The sequence below is a fragment of the Pagrus major genome, chromosome 6 (assembly GCF_040436345.1).
Source record: "Pagrus major chromosome 6, Pma_NU_1.0".
NCBI classification, from domain to species: Eukaryota; Metazoa; Chordata; class Actinopteri; order Spariformes; family Sparidae; genus Pagrus; species Pagrus major.
In genome coordinates, this window is record NC_133220.1 from 8,632,010 (window position 1) to 8,648,548 (window position 16,539).

Here is a 16,539-nt window from a genome sequence, read left to right on the forward strand (position 1 = left end):
ATGCTTCGCATGCTATCTCTGCTACCAGAATTATAATGAGCTACAGGTTTTTAGAGCAAACAGGGATAGTTTACCCCAAACATGAAATCAATTACAGTTGTGATGAATATCTCCACTGCGTTCACTGATCTCCAGGAGGCGTGTTTACAAATTTTGGCCCCAGAATAATAGTGTTCAGTAAGAGTATTCTTTTGTGAGTTTCTGCAATGTGCTCATCCATAAGGCCTGCTCATTATTTGCCTATTAGAGGGGCTTATTCGACCCTCTCCTCCTCTGCTGGCCATTATAGTGTTGTTCCATTCATATCCTCAGACCTACCAGCAAATAAGGCCACACTAGAAAAGGAAAGGGTTGGGACTGTGTACTCTTCATCTGAGAGTGTATCTCTACCTGCGGGGCTTGTAGTAATATCTGAGAGGCAGGGTCCTGAAGGAGGCTGCGAGCAAAGAGGGTTAATACCTTCATGCCATTTGCTAATTCCCCACCGCTCCTCAGACTGCCGCTGTCGGCTGCCCGGTGTGGATTTAATTGAGGAGAGAGAACAAATGTCTACCGCACAACAGACACACCCCCTCCCACGCACACACACTCTTTCACACACCGCCACCTCATTCCTCTTTCCCAACCTCTTAAATGGCTCGTGAAGGGTGTTGCGGTAGCCGTGCTAGTAAACAAACCAATTTTTTTAAGTACTATACTTAAATGGCCATTTTCTAGCCTCTCTTTACATTGAAATTACCCATGGGTTGCCCTGCAAAGTGGATGGTTAGCCAGACATTGAAGATGTCAAAAGAAATTACACAACAGTGTTTTGTGGATGCTGTCGTAAAGACGGAATAACAACACGACAGAGCACGCCCTTTTAGTGTAGGGCTTTCGTTACTAATTCAGATAAGTATTCCCGTTTCTGTTTCCACAGTTTTCCAAGTCCATGGTGCTGGATGTATACAGTGATTACGTGAACAACTTCACCAATGCCATGGCTCTCATTAAAAAGGCGTGCATGTCCAAGCCAGCTTTCCTGGAATTCCTAAAGGTGAGTTTCAACTCATGAAGTACAGTCAACCCAATATCCAGAATAAATGTTGGGCAATGGAATTTTTTGCAAACCACAGATATGCTGAAACATGTCTTTAGGTTAAATTTTCATGTTTAATGTTCATGACAGTGCTGGGCTTACGGTCTGGTTAGGTTTAAGCAAATAAGCCACTTGGTTAGGGTTAGGAAAATATCACGATTTGGCTTAAAATACCCAGTTTTGTCACCACAAACATGGCCGGAAGTAGGAACCAGTGTCTCATTAAAGATGTCCAGTGGTTTCACATACATCAGTATGTCAGCTCACATACAGTACATGTAATGTGAACGTGATATGAACACATGCTGTACAAATGTTGATATGATGTGTATGTTACTTTAAAATATATAATTATCTGTGGTTTGCAGAAACCAGAGATTTATTTTATTCTGACGTCTGGGCACAATATAGCTTTTATAAATGTTTTCTTAATTCTCAAATAAAAGTTGCTCATTTGTGTTAGCACCTCTGTTTTGTTTTCCTGTGTCGTGTTCAGCAGATGGTGAATCTAGCAAAGCCCCAAAGCTTAAGGCTTTAATAATGCATACTTCTCAGGTTTCCAAAGAGACAAACAGATAATTCATTGTGTTAACAGGTGGTTATTTATGCAAAAAACAGTCATTTACATTGGGTTAATGGATGTTATGAAAGTGTGTCCTGACTTTGTGAAATTGTGTTGTCTACCATCAGTATTATACACTTAAGGCTGCAATTAGATTGAAGTGCTGTATAAGCCACTGTGCTATTTTTAACTCTGGAAATGTACAAAGTTGTCCAGGTAGTGAACATGAATCGGATTAACATGTCCTGTATTCATGTTGTTATCACATAATTATTCTCAGAATCTGGCAATGTTTTCTATGTTCTCTATGCATTTGAAACTCCTTTAAGTGTATCTTGAAAAGCTCCTATGAGATTTATAATGAAACAAGGAGAAATCTACAAATGAATTAAAACCTCAACTAGAATAAAATCTGATTTGCAACAAAAAGAAAATGGAAATTACAAAACATCTGTGAAACAAAAGTGGAAATTGGACATCTTTCCACCACCCGACAATCAAGATGTGTTCTTCTGTTTACTTAATCTTTCAGATATTAATTTGGGATCATGAACAAGGAAAAATAGTGCCAGTGTGTGCATGGAGGGTGCCAAGCAATTATTTAAATGTGCTGAGTTTAACAATTCCCTGCGCGCCTAGCAGTCATGCATGAGTATGACCTGGATCATTGAGCTGTAATGCTGATTTACAGAACCAGATCACACAGCTGACAGCCCTGCATGTTACTCCAGATAACATGTGTCCCTTTCTCTTTGTTGAAAGGCTCCTCTCTCTGTTGAAGCTCTCACTGGCAATGTGAAGACAAACCAAATAATAAATTGGCTAGACACAGACTGGAAAATACACTGAATCAATGACAGACTTCATTACGTTGCTTTTAAAATATCGGTTGGGTGCACTGACTGCATGCACATTTGCACACCAGGGTATTTTATAGGTAGGGACTATATAATACAGAGATGGGACACAGTTTGCAGATATTAAAATGTAAAATGAGAGCTGCGTTTGTAGAGAAGCATCTCCGTGAGCTCAGTGTAAATCAGCTGTTTTTTGATATATTGGAATTTTTAAAGGTTAGAAAATTGATTCTCATTTTGTGGATAAATGTTACAAGTAAACCAGCAACATTTGTTAATTGTGTTCACAGAAAAAAGTAATGAAGGATAAATTGGACCAGACATGGGATTTCTGAATTATTGTGTACAATTAGGTTATTATTATTGATGTACGTCCAGTCTAGTGTAGTGGAGCATTATCCAGTTCACCGGATGCAGAAGCAGCTTGGATGACAGGACTTGCTATTGGACTTGCTGGAGGTGTCATCGGGCCTTTTCTATGGTAATTCACTTCAGCTGTGAGGGGAAATGTCCACTTGACAGGTCCAATGACATATAAAGTCTGGTCCTTTTCCCCTTTTTCTTGACATCAAACCTACGTGTCAAGTATTTTAACCCAAAATTAGCATAAGGGACAGCTCCATCAGTTCCAGGATACCGGTAAAGGCTGAGGCCTCTTGCTATGCAGTTAACGTTGCCTGGCAACAAATGCAGGTTTTCTCAGTCGGGTCGGTGACACTGCTGCAAATGTATTGTAAAGAACAAAGTGAAGTGTTCCCGATTTGGTATATCGCATCTAGATGTATGACGTTTGCATCGTACAGTGAGAATTGGTTACAACCCCTCTAAATATATGAAAAATGTTGACTAACAAAGTCACTCTGTGCTGTGTTAAGAAAAAAAAAAGAAAAATCACAGAGCCCCTGCTCTGTTGCACACAGGTTTCAACCACTAATGGGATCTTTAAAGCTCAACCACTTTCCTCCACAGAGCAGCAGACTGAAATTTGCAGCTACCTCCTCAGCCAGTCAGGGCTGATCTTTTCCAATGGTACTAGAATCCACTTTCATTAAGTAACTAAAAGGAAAACATGACATTGAGACAACTTACTTGGTGGTGAAGGAGAACCACTTCTCCAACTTGTGCTTTGTGGTGCTGCCCCACCTGCTGAAGTGTGGCTGATCCTCATTCTGAGCATGCCACTGCCTGCGTCCAGGGGGCTCTTGGATGCTTGGACTGCAGGCTGCCCACCTCATACTCAGAAGACAGCTGTTCGGACTAAAGGTTCACCAATAATTAATCTTTAAAGCTGGAATAATAAAGATTTGAGCTTAAAAGAAGGCCAAATATACAAAAGCACAGCAGTTTGTGATGTTTCCAGTCACAATGCTTTCTATTGCTTCTCTGTAAAAAGCTTTTGAGAACTTGACACTGGAATTTAACCTTCTTAAGTTTCCTGAAGAGTCTTTTCAGTGCTTTTTTTATACCAGGCTGGGGATATGTGCAGACCATGACAGGCTGCTCTGTAATGTTGATTCCCAGAAGCCCAAAATTGTTCACCTGCTCCATAAATAAATACATCTGGATAAATAAACATCAAATTGAAAGTAATAAATACATAAATCAGTGATGTAGGTCCCAGTGTGACAAGGGGAAGCCGCACAGCAATTGTCCACTGGTGGAGCCAAGAGTACTGATAGTTTATGAAACAATCGGTGAGCCCTAGTAAGGGCAACAATGGTGCAGACATCCCTGCATCAGTTTCTTTCACCAGCAAACTCAAGCATACTCTCCAGATGACAATAAGGTGTCATCCCTCTCTCGACAGAAGAGGTGTTCATGTGTCCAAAACTTTTGTCTCAACCTGAAATGGATACTTGGAAAACCTGGCATGCATAAAAAAAAAGACGCCAAGTCTGTCATCGGCTTGCTTGATCTCCCACCAGTGAACAAGCAGCTGCAGTTAAAAAACAGAAGGAGCGTAATTTTTCCTGCACTCCACAATTCACTTATGCGTCTTGCCTCAAGAAACTCATTTTTCTCCCTGTGATGATCATAACAAACCATGAGTTGATAGATAGTCCGCTCTGATCCATTCTGGTATCAGACACAAAGATCCAAGACCTGTGGCGATACAACAGGACTCCACCTAACCTGATTACAATGAATATAATTTGGACATACCCTGACTCAGGGTTTGATTGCTAAGAACTGAGTGCACCAGTAATTTGTCCTTCTTCAGAGCTTCCTCGGCGCTCATGTGAGCACCCTCGCTGGTCTATGGCACCTGTACATATTCCATTTTAACCCCAAGCTGCTGGCTGGTTATATCAGATAACCTGCCACTCCTTTCTTCCTCTGTGGAGAAATAGTGACAGCTTGGAGTTACCGATACATACTGCTGGTGACTTTCTCTACATGGTGGGAGTCCGACACCACCACCTCAAAAAGACAAATGATCCCTCTGTTGGTCCAGGCTCCAAAGTCTGATGGAAACATGACTGAGGTTGGTGATTATGACAGACAAGAGCTCTCTATCAACTGAGAAAATTCAGGTCATGTCCTGAGAGATCAGTCAGGTGAACTACAGCTGAATTCATATCATCTCCGGTAGTGTTACAGTGTTAGACACCATCTGTGTTAGATTTGACTGAACATGAATGCCTTCCAAAAAAAAAGGGACAAGAGAACTTCTCCTTAAAACCCTTCTCACCGACAAATGCCTCTCTACCTGACACCACTCAAGCATTTTCAGTGCATGAAGCAGGAAATCTCCCTCTCCACTGACCTGGTCAGGTGTGGTAAAAGATTTCACTTGGTGCTCCTCAAACTTTTGATAGCATCCACTCCGGGTTCACCTTTGGTTTTCAAGGTTCCCTGTAAAAAGTTATGTACTGTATCCATCCAGTTGCTGAACACTTTATCTGGCGGATAAGAGTAGCATCTTTGAGATTACTGCCTTCCTACCCTCACCTGTGATTTAATGGTTAGGTGGCTGCTGACTACTGAGCACTGGTGTCTCCTTATAGTGACTGTGTATATGATGTCTTCCACTTGATGTTGGTGTTTGCACTGTACTTAGCAAGGCTAACACTTTGTGATCTTGGGCTGACCCAGACCAAAGAGAAACGGGTGAAATCTTAGGGTGTCAATCAAAAACACAGTTCTTTGGTCCTGCTGTAGGACACATCCTCAAATTACTCGTATAAAGTCTTAGCTACCAACGACAGGCTGTGTCAGAAATTTAGGGCCCCTGACACACCAGGCTAGCTGTCTGCCATTGGACAATGTCGGGGGCCATCAGTGAGCGTCTGTGGCCCAGTTTTTGGACTGTGTCCCACACCATTGACACTAGTTGGCCCTTGTCATCAGCTTTTCGGCCGACTGAGCATATTGAATCGGTGGCGGTGGCTCTGATTGGCTCTTCAGCTAAGCAAATACATGCAGGAGTGGCGCCTGTGGCTGTAGTCTTTGTGGTGTGTTAAAATTTTTGGCTGAGACCAAGGTGATGGGAGGTGACACAACGATTCTTTGATGTCACTGTGTTGGAGTCCGGGCTCGAAGGACCAAAGATCCACAATGGTTCTGCTGTGACCAACGATTTAAAACCAACCAGTTGGAATACAGCATGAAATGATGCAGAATTCAATAAAAGTCGAGTGTTATCCTGCTAATTCTATCAAGGAAGATTGATTTTATTGCACAGTGTAAAGACACTTTTAATTCTGTTGACTGAAGAACAGATTTAAAATAATGTTTCTGGTCAGTTTGGGTGTGGCGGAGTGGTTCTTCCTAGTGAAATCCCTAGGTTTTGCCTGCTGGTGTGTCAAGCTGTTCAGCAGAGCTCAGAACAGGTTTTCATTTTGTGTCATCTCCTTCAAAAATGGTGGAACATTTTAAAATGAGAGTTCAGTACCAAGAAAACAAATGGTTTAAAATGCATCAATCTCATTTGATAATACTCTGTGTATGATGGCCAGTGACTGAATCCTCTGAGTCCTCTTTATTTATTTCATTCAGCTGGAAACATCAGATATTCTCAGATAATTGTGAATCTAATTTCAATATTAAAGGCTGGGAAGGCAAAAAAAAAATTAGGCTGGATCATGGTATTACAATTACCAATCTTTATTCTAATATCAGAATATCAATATCAATACATTTTTTTGTTATTGTACATGTGTGTACATGAAGTAATTGATATTCAGTTCTAGTGTACATGAAGGGAAAAACGTATTATTAGAGTAAAAAGGCGACAGATTATATGTTAACTACTGCACTTTGTAACAAATGATGTCAGTCTCAGCAACCCGTTTTCTCTATTTTTCTTATTTCTGTCTGACAGATCTTACATTTACCATCACACCATCTATTAAATGTGGCCAGTGACTTGCCTTTTTTCTACTGAAACAGACTTGACACGGCAATGTAAAACGATATCTTCTCCTGACCTACGCCCACAGCAATACATTAGACATAACACACTCAAACAATCTCCTCTTTCATCCTCTCATATGACGAAGAGACCTTGATTTTCATACCTTATTCTCCCACTCACACGCCTACACATGGTCTATAGAGATTTCTGACAAGCTGCATTTAAAGTAGGAATAGCATAGTTTCCTCTTAGTAGTCATTTTGTGCAAGAATATTTTTCCAACTTAATCTTTTTTTATCTTCATGTTTCCAGAAGAAGCAGGCGTCTAGTGTTGACCGCATCACCCTGTATGGCCTGATGGTTAAGCCCATCCAACGATTCCCGCAGTTCATTTTGCTCCTGCAGGTATGAAATATTTGCAAAGTGCTAGTCATTTCATTTGTTTTAATGATTTCCATCAAGTCATACTAGCTAAAACACTTCCAATATGAGAAACTGGAGTGGCATTAAAGATTCAGCAACACAGACACGAATAAAGATCCAAAGCCGCAAGGCCACACAATTGATTATGGATTTTAACTAAAGCACAAGTTGTACCTCACATACTTTTATACTGGGGTTAGATACTGGGCCAGAGCTTGAAAAGTAGCTAGCCACATCAGTTTTTCATACTGCTGGCTTCACATCCAGACTTCCACTCTCTATTCCGAGCAAAGATTTGGTTTTGAGCTTGACTTGCTGGATCTGCAGTAGCTCATTTCATCCCTCAGTAGGCATTGATTATCCATGAATTCAAAAAGATAAGTTATGAATGTGAATCAGGCATTTTCTTCCAGACTAAACTCACTATTCCAAAGAGGAAGTGTATGTTTTAAATCATACATTACAGGGAGCCAGAGCTCAAGGCACTGGGGGTACATCTCAGATGCATATCAAGACAACACCAAGCTTTCACTTGGTCAGAGATGCAGGACAAATATAGACATGCAAGCCGCACGTCCTACAAGTAGACAGTCTCTGATTATTTGGATACATTGTAAGTCGATGAGCTTTACAAAGTTTACATAACTCGTGAAAAGTCAGCGTGCTCACAGTTACCTAAATCCTCTGAAATCTGTGACAGTGACACACCTGAACGCAAGGAGAGTATTTGACCCAGATTTGAACTTTTCAAAGCGAAGACAACTCTCCTAACCAGAGCACATTAAGTTGTTACAATTCAGCATACTGCAGGAAACGGAGGAAAGTTTTGAATCATACCCAGAGAGTGGTTTTTAACTTGCACTGCCTTTACCAAAAACTTTCCTTGTGACCTTTTCTAGGACATGCTTAAGAATACACCGAAGGGCCACGTGGACCGTCTGCCCCTGCAGCTAGCTCTGACAGAGCTGGAGATGCTGGCTGAGAAGCTGAATGAACAGAAACGAGTAGCTGACCAGATTGCAGAGACTCAACAACTAGCCCGCAGCGTCAGTGATCGCCTGCTCAGTAAGGTGACTGGATGCACATGCACTCCCCCGTGCACATGTACGCGCCCTTGCACACGCACATATGCCCCAATCAAATCAACTGTGAGCCAGCCTCTGAGCCCTCTGTGTTGTTATCACTGTGTGCCAAACACCTATAAATTAAACTAGTATATGGCAATTGCTTATATCACTTTCCCACACATTAATCTGGGGAGGCATTTTTATTTAGAGAAATTATCTCCTAGAAATGATGCCCATTATCATCCCTAAACAGTACCAAATGCAATGGCAGAGGCGTTGCCTCTCCATTACCACACTGAAATTACAGTCCTGCCGCTGCAAATCTGAACAAATGCTGCTCTGAATAAGAAGAATTAGGGGGTAAATGAGACATTTAATTGGAAGCTGTAAGAGAGCTATCTCTTTCACCCTGTCGCTCTTCCTCTCCCTCTCCACTCTACCTCCCGTCTATCCCCCTCTTGCACTCCCTTGCTTACTCTCTTACTCCACTTATACACTCTTCTTCTCTTTCTCTAGTGTGACTGCATCTTCCTCTGTCTTCCTCTCTCTCGCCCTCCCCCCTCTCTTTATTTCTCTCTATCAGCCGTTGCTTTCCAGGACTGTGAGATGAGCTGATTCGGCCAATCTCCTCCACTCCACACAGAATTCCATTTGCAGCGGTGACACTGCAGAATTCCAATAGGAAACAGTCTCCTCTATTGCCCCCATAACCATCCAATGAAATATTCATTCTTTGTCTCAAAGTATCTAAGTCGCCGGAATAGGACAGATAACAATGTGAGTGAGAATGGGTTTCGTACACATTCACACACACACTCACACACACACACACACACACGCACCACACGTGGATGGTGCAATGCCCTCTGTGCCTACTGATGCTTGAAGACTTTAAGGGTGTATTCTTATGGCAGCCCACCTCTTGAGGGAGCTGTACAGTTTTGTGGTCATCAAAAGGCAGTCTCACTCGGACTAATGACGCATTTTGTGTGCTATCTGTGCCTCAGCCGAAAAGCAGCTACAGATTGCCCGCAGATAGGACATCCTACTCTCTGAAATATGGTCAGACGTGTTACTGCAGTGTGTGTCGTATAATGGACACAGCAGAGAGATCTATTATTCGCTGAAAATTGTGCCTTTTCTTCAAACACAAACATCAAAGTATCAGGATGTGAACTCCATGTTTGGACTCAGACAGCAGCTTGCGGTATAGTGGCTTCACTGAAATTGCAATGTGCCCAGCTTTGATTGGCGCAGTATGCATAAAACTAAAAGTATTGATTTAGCAGTCATAAAAGAAGCTGGACCAGAGTGATAAAAAAAAAAAAAGCTTTCTGGTGCTATTTCCCTTTGCCAAACATATGGATGACTGGAAAGCACAGCGTGTGCCAACATAGTGTAGCATAAATTGCATCTGTTATTGGATTCTTTAACTGTGTCTGTGTGTGTGTGTGTATGTGGGTGCATGTGTGTAAAGGTGTTCGTGCAGCAAACTGTTTATACATTTACTGTATATCCATGTGTAGTTGCCTAGTTGTGGCGGAGAGGATTGTGTGTCCCAGCGTTCATAAGCCAGTTTGGACTCTGCGCTAGTGTAGTGGCGTGGTGGATAGCATGGAACAGACAAAAAGACAGAGTGATCTGAAGCATGCGTTGGATTATTTATTTATTTAAAAAAAAGTTTCTGGCAGCTCCTGCAGCCTCGGTACGTTGACGAGAGACTCCTCTCATCATTGTAAACATGTGCGCAAGGCAAATGTGTATTCCCCTCTCGCTAAGTTTGCTGCATGAACAGGCTTGAGATGTGTGTGTGTGTGTGCCTGTGTGTGTGTGTATACATATGCCCACATTAAGCGACCTTCAGCAGCATGAATGTGTTGCTAATCCCTGATGAGACATCTGTTCCTCCAAGCCTGACTTCTGTGTCCTCCAGGCACTGAACTCTGGAGGACTGGCCCCTTTGTGATGCTGTCTCCTCCGCCTCTGATCTGATTGCTGTGTCCCTTTTAGCAACTCAACTCGGAGCAGGGGTCACTGGTCCTTTGTGAGACGCTTATTGAGACTGTGTATGGCGAGCGGGGACAAGTCCTGAAGTCGAAGGAGAGAAAGGTCTTCCTCTTTGATGATGTGCTCATCTGTGCCAACATAAATGTCAAGTAAGTCCCGAATGTAGAACAAGTTGAACGAAAATGCCCTTGCATTCAGAAATACTTTGCTAATGCGTTCATAATTTGTAGTTCTAGCATGAAGTTCTGTGCAAGTTTTGAAAGGGGAGTCTGCTAAACTGCACAGTTTGGAGAAATAGCTATTAGGTGGCACAGGGCTCTAATGTGATGCCCTAGGTTTTGCAAGGATATTTTGGCAAACTGCATAGGAAAGAGAAATAGCTGCTAGGGGTTTTGAGCACTATCTGGAGTTGCAGGAGCTTTATCAGCTTTAAACAAATGGTAGAATGCCTAACTACAGCTACAGGAGTCCTAGATTACTGACATAAAACATTTTTTGGTTTCTTTCCAATTTATCTTATGTGACAGCACCATTGATCACATCTCTCTCTCTCTCTCCTTGCCCCTCTCCCTCCTCCGCTCTCTCTCTTTCTCGCTCTCTCTGTCGAGAAGTAAACGGGAAAGGGATTTTGCACATTTTGCAAAGCTCCTGTCAAAGATGTCGCTTAAAGCCCTCTTCTTCAGCCTTCAAAGTAATTATCACTCTACGTCTCATTCAACTCAAGTGTCCCGAAGTTGACTTTGTCTGCCCTCCAGGATCTTGACAAACCGATCACAATGTTGATTGTCTGCGTGATTACAGGAATACATGAATAGCAATGAACTCCTCCTCACAGCCAGGGGTAGCGTTTTGGCGGGAAACATGGGTGATCATACAGATTCTAATTCCCACTCTCCGAGTCTTCTTCGTGACATTTCAAAGAGCGTCCCCTCCTATGGAGTGCAGGGTGCAGTGCTGTAAGGGAGGGAATTTCTCTCAGGTTGTTTTCCTTCTAAACTCTCAGATCTAATTTTTTTTTTCTTATCTCCACCAGAGGGCCTCCGGATATCAGCAGCCTGGTCCCTATCGGCCCCAAATACACCATGAAGTGGAGCGCCCCCTTACAGCAGGTGCAAGTCGTCGAGGTGGGGCAGGAGGGCTCTCAAAGCAAAGACACCCTCTTCCAACAGAGCGGAGCCAAGCGGCCGGGTAGTGTCTGCACTTCAGGTAAAAACAAAACAAATGTGAACCACTCCTATCTCATTCCTTTCCCCCATGTGTCATCCTCTAGTTAATCTCATCACTTGGACTGACTTTTAGTCTCAGCCCCTTACCCTGACTCAGCAAGGCTAATCTGTTTCTGTTCTCAAGTGTCCCGCAGAGGGCTGGAGATGCATCTGCGCTGCTTGTCACTCTGATTGAGGATGTGTTTGTGAGGAGGATAGTGATGACGGTCACTTGTTCCCATCTGCCTAGGGTGTTTTATCTTGGAGAGAGATGTGGGGGCAGAGAGCCCCCTGCTGCAGCATCCCTATAGTCTCATTTCACTCTCTGATAGACCACAAACACATCTAGAGTGGAGTCATCAATCTGCAAAGATTATTCCCTCCCTTTCTAGGCCCAATTAGAGAGCCAGTAGCAGTAGATAGGGATCTGTGGTTGAAACACTAGTTCTCCCACCACCCCTCACTAAACTCTGGTGTATACAGAGCTTGACGAGATCCCTGATAAATGCACCATGGGAAAAGGGAGATACAAAGCCTTATCAGGATGTAATGGTACAGGCTTTTTAAAGTTGCAGCTCCATGACTTAAATATTAATGGTGCCGTCTTCAGAGCTACCCGTGTCATGCTCGGCAAGCAGCGACTGTTTTGAGAGCTGGTTTGGATTCTCACTGGATTAAGTTCTCACTTTTGGCTCAGGTGGTGTATACTCACAACTTTGCTGCAAGGTTCTGGGAACATTTAAGGTGAGCTCTCAATGCGGCTTCCTCTCCTTGTTTTCTCGCGCCTAACAGAGGAGGCTGGATTCTGTCTCTGGCATTGTCTCTTTTCTTTTTCGCCGTTTCGACACGGTGCGGTCACCTTAATCACGTCTATCCAGAAACCTCCCGGAACATCTGTGGGGCCAATCCCCAAATTTTCATTCAGACAGGCTGTCCCATCTATTTATAGTTTCATCCCCTGTGATGTCATTCAGTGGTGTCTAGTCTAAATCCTGCGCTCCCTCAACGTGGCTCAAAATGGAGTCATTTTTCATCTTCTGCAGACCCTGGCGCCCCTCTTTATTGAAGAAAGCTGGCCTTTAGGGAAATGCATGCCCGTCTTTCTTACTCTCCCTCTTTGTCTCTTCTTATGTCTCTGTCAGGCTGTCTCCCTCTCAGTCTGATCAGCACACAGAAGTCCCACCGATGTATCTGTGTTTTTTTTTTTAATGCAGTGTTCCAGTTGTTTACCCTCACGCCGTCTCACCTCCTTCTGCCCTCGTCATACATCCCTTATTGCTGCTTATCTTTTGACCTGCTGCCAGGAGAGCAGTTTGCTGTCAGAAGTGTACCAGTGGGCTTTGGCTGCAGATCAGACAAGGGTTTTGATGCAGGTGTGGAAGCTGCATTGTCTTTAAATCCACTGGCTAGCGTCACTGGCACGGCAGCTGAGTGCTAGATTGCTGACTTATTCCATAGAAAGCAGGGATGGACCCCTCCGGGCTCTGGCCTTCCACACCAGTGAGCTACGTGCCTGGCGGCCGGTGTGGATGGCCGTGTCTGAGTGTGAAAACCATATCCTGCCTCACCAACGGGATTACGCTGGATTACAACTCAGCACATTCACCTCTCGGGCTGTAGCCAACAGCAGGCCCCAGAGGACTCAACGAACCTGTACAGGGGACTAGGCAATCCCTCCGGAGAGGACAGGAAGACATTGTTCTTGCAGCTTGCAGCCCTTTTATATTCAGATGTCTCACCTATTGATTTCCTTGCACAGATGACAGATGTCACTGGCTGCTTGTGACAAAGATCCCATTAAACCCCAGAAGCTACAATGGAGCTCTTTAAATGAACAATCCCAGCCCACCCCTCTCTTCTCCCCCCACTCCCGTTCCCCTTATGGGCTTCACTCTCACTCCGTTTATGCACGTGGATAGACAAAGGGTGTCAGGTCTCCTCGGAGCAGCATGCCTCACTAAGCCCGCCTACTGGCTCAGCTCTTCTGCTACTTTTCTATGTGGCAGCGGTGACAGTGCGGGACAGCTCTGTAGCAAAATCTACCTGCAGAATTTAATTAGGCAGTTCTCATAGAGGCTGCTGCTGGGAAGATGTGGGCCAGGGGAGCTAGGACGGAGGATGGCAGACAGGAGGAGACACAGCTATCGATTGCCGGCAGTAGGAGAGAGAGACTTTGAAGGTAGCGGGCTTCAAATCGATGCCGAATTTTGCGTCTAATGAGACACCTGCATTCCTTTTGGCCAGCAAAAGGGCATCATAGCTCCAAATAACAGTTTCTCCATCTGATTGTTTTTACTCATAAATTCACTCTCTGTAGTTCAACAAATAATGAAGATCGATCCATCCACACATCGAGCCTCTTTTATTAGTGCCACTAGAGTTTCAGCAAAAGCAACTTTTCTCTTTCTGCACTTTCACTTCTTCTCAGAGGCAAGGTCATTGTTTTCTCCGGGTGTGGATAACACTGTCTGCATCAGGGTAGTTGGTCCATATGCCATGTACTGTATGTATTTTGTCTTGTCTTGTCCTGTTCTGTCTTATCCATTGTTAACATTGTCTCCTTTTATTGATTAGCTGGTTGGCAGAAGATTAATTGCCAATCAATCTAGTCACTTGTGAAGTAAAAATTTCGAACATTCACTTCTCAAAAATGAGATTTCTCCAATTTATTCCAGTGTATATTGAATATCTCTGGGTTTTCGAGTGTTGGTCATACAAAATAAGCAATTAAAAACATGACCTCGAGCTTTTCATCCTATTTTCCATTCTTCTTTGACAATTTAGAGACTAGTTCTGGGCTCGTCCTTGTTCTTTTGGATAGAATTATGCAATATGTTGTTGACAAACCCTTTGCGTGTTGCCCACCTCTTAGGTAAAGCGATCCTGGGGCCGCCACGGCTCTACCAGGAGCTGCAGGAGCTCCAACATGACCTTTCCGTCGTGGAAGAAGTCACTCTCCTCGTGGGCACGCTGCAGGGGATGTACCAGGTACATGTCGCTTCATGTTACACTTTTCGTTGTGGCCGGATTGTCTCACGGGGAAAATGTTCATCACACAACATATATAATGCAACAAAGTCAGCCAAAAGGCATAGGTTTTCTCAGTCCAGCTGAGTCTACAGCCCAAACCACTGAAGTCACAGTTTGTTACATTTATCCCACCACTCTCAGGGTTTTCTTGAAATGCCTTAGTTCAAATTGGCCACGGACTGACCTTCAAACATGGTATTCTCCCCTCCAAAGACAGTATCACGGATTATTCATAAGCCAGTTTTCTCAAGATACAATATGTGCATTTATAATGTATGAAATATGGGATGTACTCTGTAAACTGCAGCTTACCTTACGATAGCTCTTAAACCCTGAGAACACTCCAAAGACTCACAGAGGCAGCAGAGACAGAACTGAAGTATGTACAGTTAATTTAAATTACTTATTTCAGTGCAAACGAAGAGATCAAGTTCGGATTGGAACACGAATAATCATTTGGGGAAATCTCTTTCTGCTATTCCTTTTGTAAAAGCATGAAGTCTCCCATCTATCTCCTCATCAACTGTGCCACAGTGGTGGGTATGAGATGTTCCCTCTGATATACCAGACAGAAGTGTCAGATTTTCCATGTTGCAAAAGAAAAAAACAGCAGCACCCCTCCTGTAGCGTTAAAATCAGGACACTTCCCAGTAGTCTGCCGCTAACACATTAAAAGTACCATACACTGCATAACACAGTCAGGGAGGTATACTCCAGCAATCACGAAGAGCCTCTCAGGCTAATGGTGGCACCTTTGCCTCCCTGCACTTAATGAGCACAATGTCCTCAGGAGGAGTGATATTAGGCTGGCAGTAAATGACTTATTTTCACTTTCCGCCCAGTTATAATATTGTCCACCGAACAAATAGACGAAATACTTCTGCACAGCTCATTGACTTCAGAAAATTGATTTGATTCTATTTGACTTGAGGGACTAGGGTTTACAGTAAAACGGATGCTGGTGTTGAAGTAAATTCACTGTTACATTTTAGGGGATAAAATGCCATAACCATGTGGCTTCGAATGATGAACTGCAGTTTTCTGTGAATGGATGTGTGGAAGAATATCAATGCTTCAGCCCCAACTACAGTATAACTCTGTGGTCAGTATGCATGAAATGCTACAGCTGAGAAACAAGTTTTAACTCTGTGCCTTTTTCCATCAAAGAACCTGAACACCACTGTGGCGCAGGACTGGTGTCTGGCTTTGCAGAGGCTTATTCGTATCAAAGAAGAACAGATCCAGAGTGCGAACAAATGTCGCTTACGCCTGCAGGTGCCTGGCAGGCCAGACAAGTGAGTAGTATCTCACATACAAATGTGCTCTAAGTGAAATGTAAAATGACCACAACAGCAACAGTAAAGACTAGAAATACATCAACGGGAACACAAAGGGTTTTCCTATGTTAGTAACTGATTTTAAAAGAACAAACAGGCAGAACCAGGCTGTCATATACACCACTAAAACATAGCTCTTGTATACAGTATACCCCCTTTTTTTATATCTTCCAGGAAGGTGATGTTTTTGGTTTGGTTTGTTTGTCTGGTATCAGCAGGATTATGGAAAAACTATTGGCCCAATTGTCATGAAATTTGGTGGAAGTGTATAGCAAATTCCATACATCTTAAAATCCAATAGATGGTTTTAAAGCTCAGTCGTGTCAAAACATATATAACTGTAGGAAAACGATGACTCCATATCACATTTCACATACATTCATTACAAGTAACGATGAAATTTAGGCGTAGCCGACACATGTAGCTGCTCAAACTTCATATACATTCATACGGTAAGCAAGTGTTATGGAGCATTCGGGTGACAAAAGTATTTCCTCAACCTAAGGTGTGGCTACAGACACCAAAAAAGGTTTTTTTCTAAATGCAAATTTAATTCCGATTCTTGATTTCTTAAAATGTCTTCCTTGTTGTTTGCATGTTTTTGATGAGACGCTGT

At 43.1% G+C, this 16,539-nt stretch overlaps 1 protein-coding gene across 1 annotated transcript in view; it reads left to right on the forward strand.

Annotated features, from left to right (window-relative positions):
* The window catches only part of arhgef10la (Rho guanine nucleotide exchange factor (GEF) 10-like a), a 120,199-nt gene that overhangs the window by 29,743 nt on the left and 73,917 nt on the right, over positions 1–16,539 (forward strand). Inside the window, exons 12-18 of the mRNA XM_073468882.1 lie at positions 920–1,036; positions 7,167–7,259; positions 8,177–8,347; positions 10,355–10,500; positions 11,385–11,557; positions 14,429–14,544; positions 15,754–15,881. Of these exons, the coding sequence (XP_073324983.1) occupies positions 920–1,036; positions 7,167–7,259; positions 8,177–8,347; positions 10,355–10,500; positions 11,385–11,557; positions 14,429–14,544; positions 15,754–15,881 (944 nt within the window). The remainder of the gene's footprint in view (positions 1–919; positions 1,037–7,166; positions 7,260–8,176; positions 8,348–10,354; positions 10,501–11,384; positions 11,558–14,428; positions 14,545–15,753; positions 15,882–16,539) is intronic.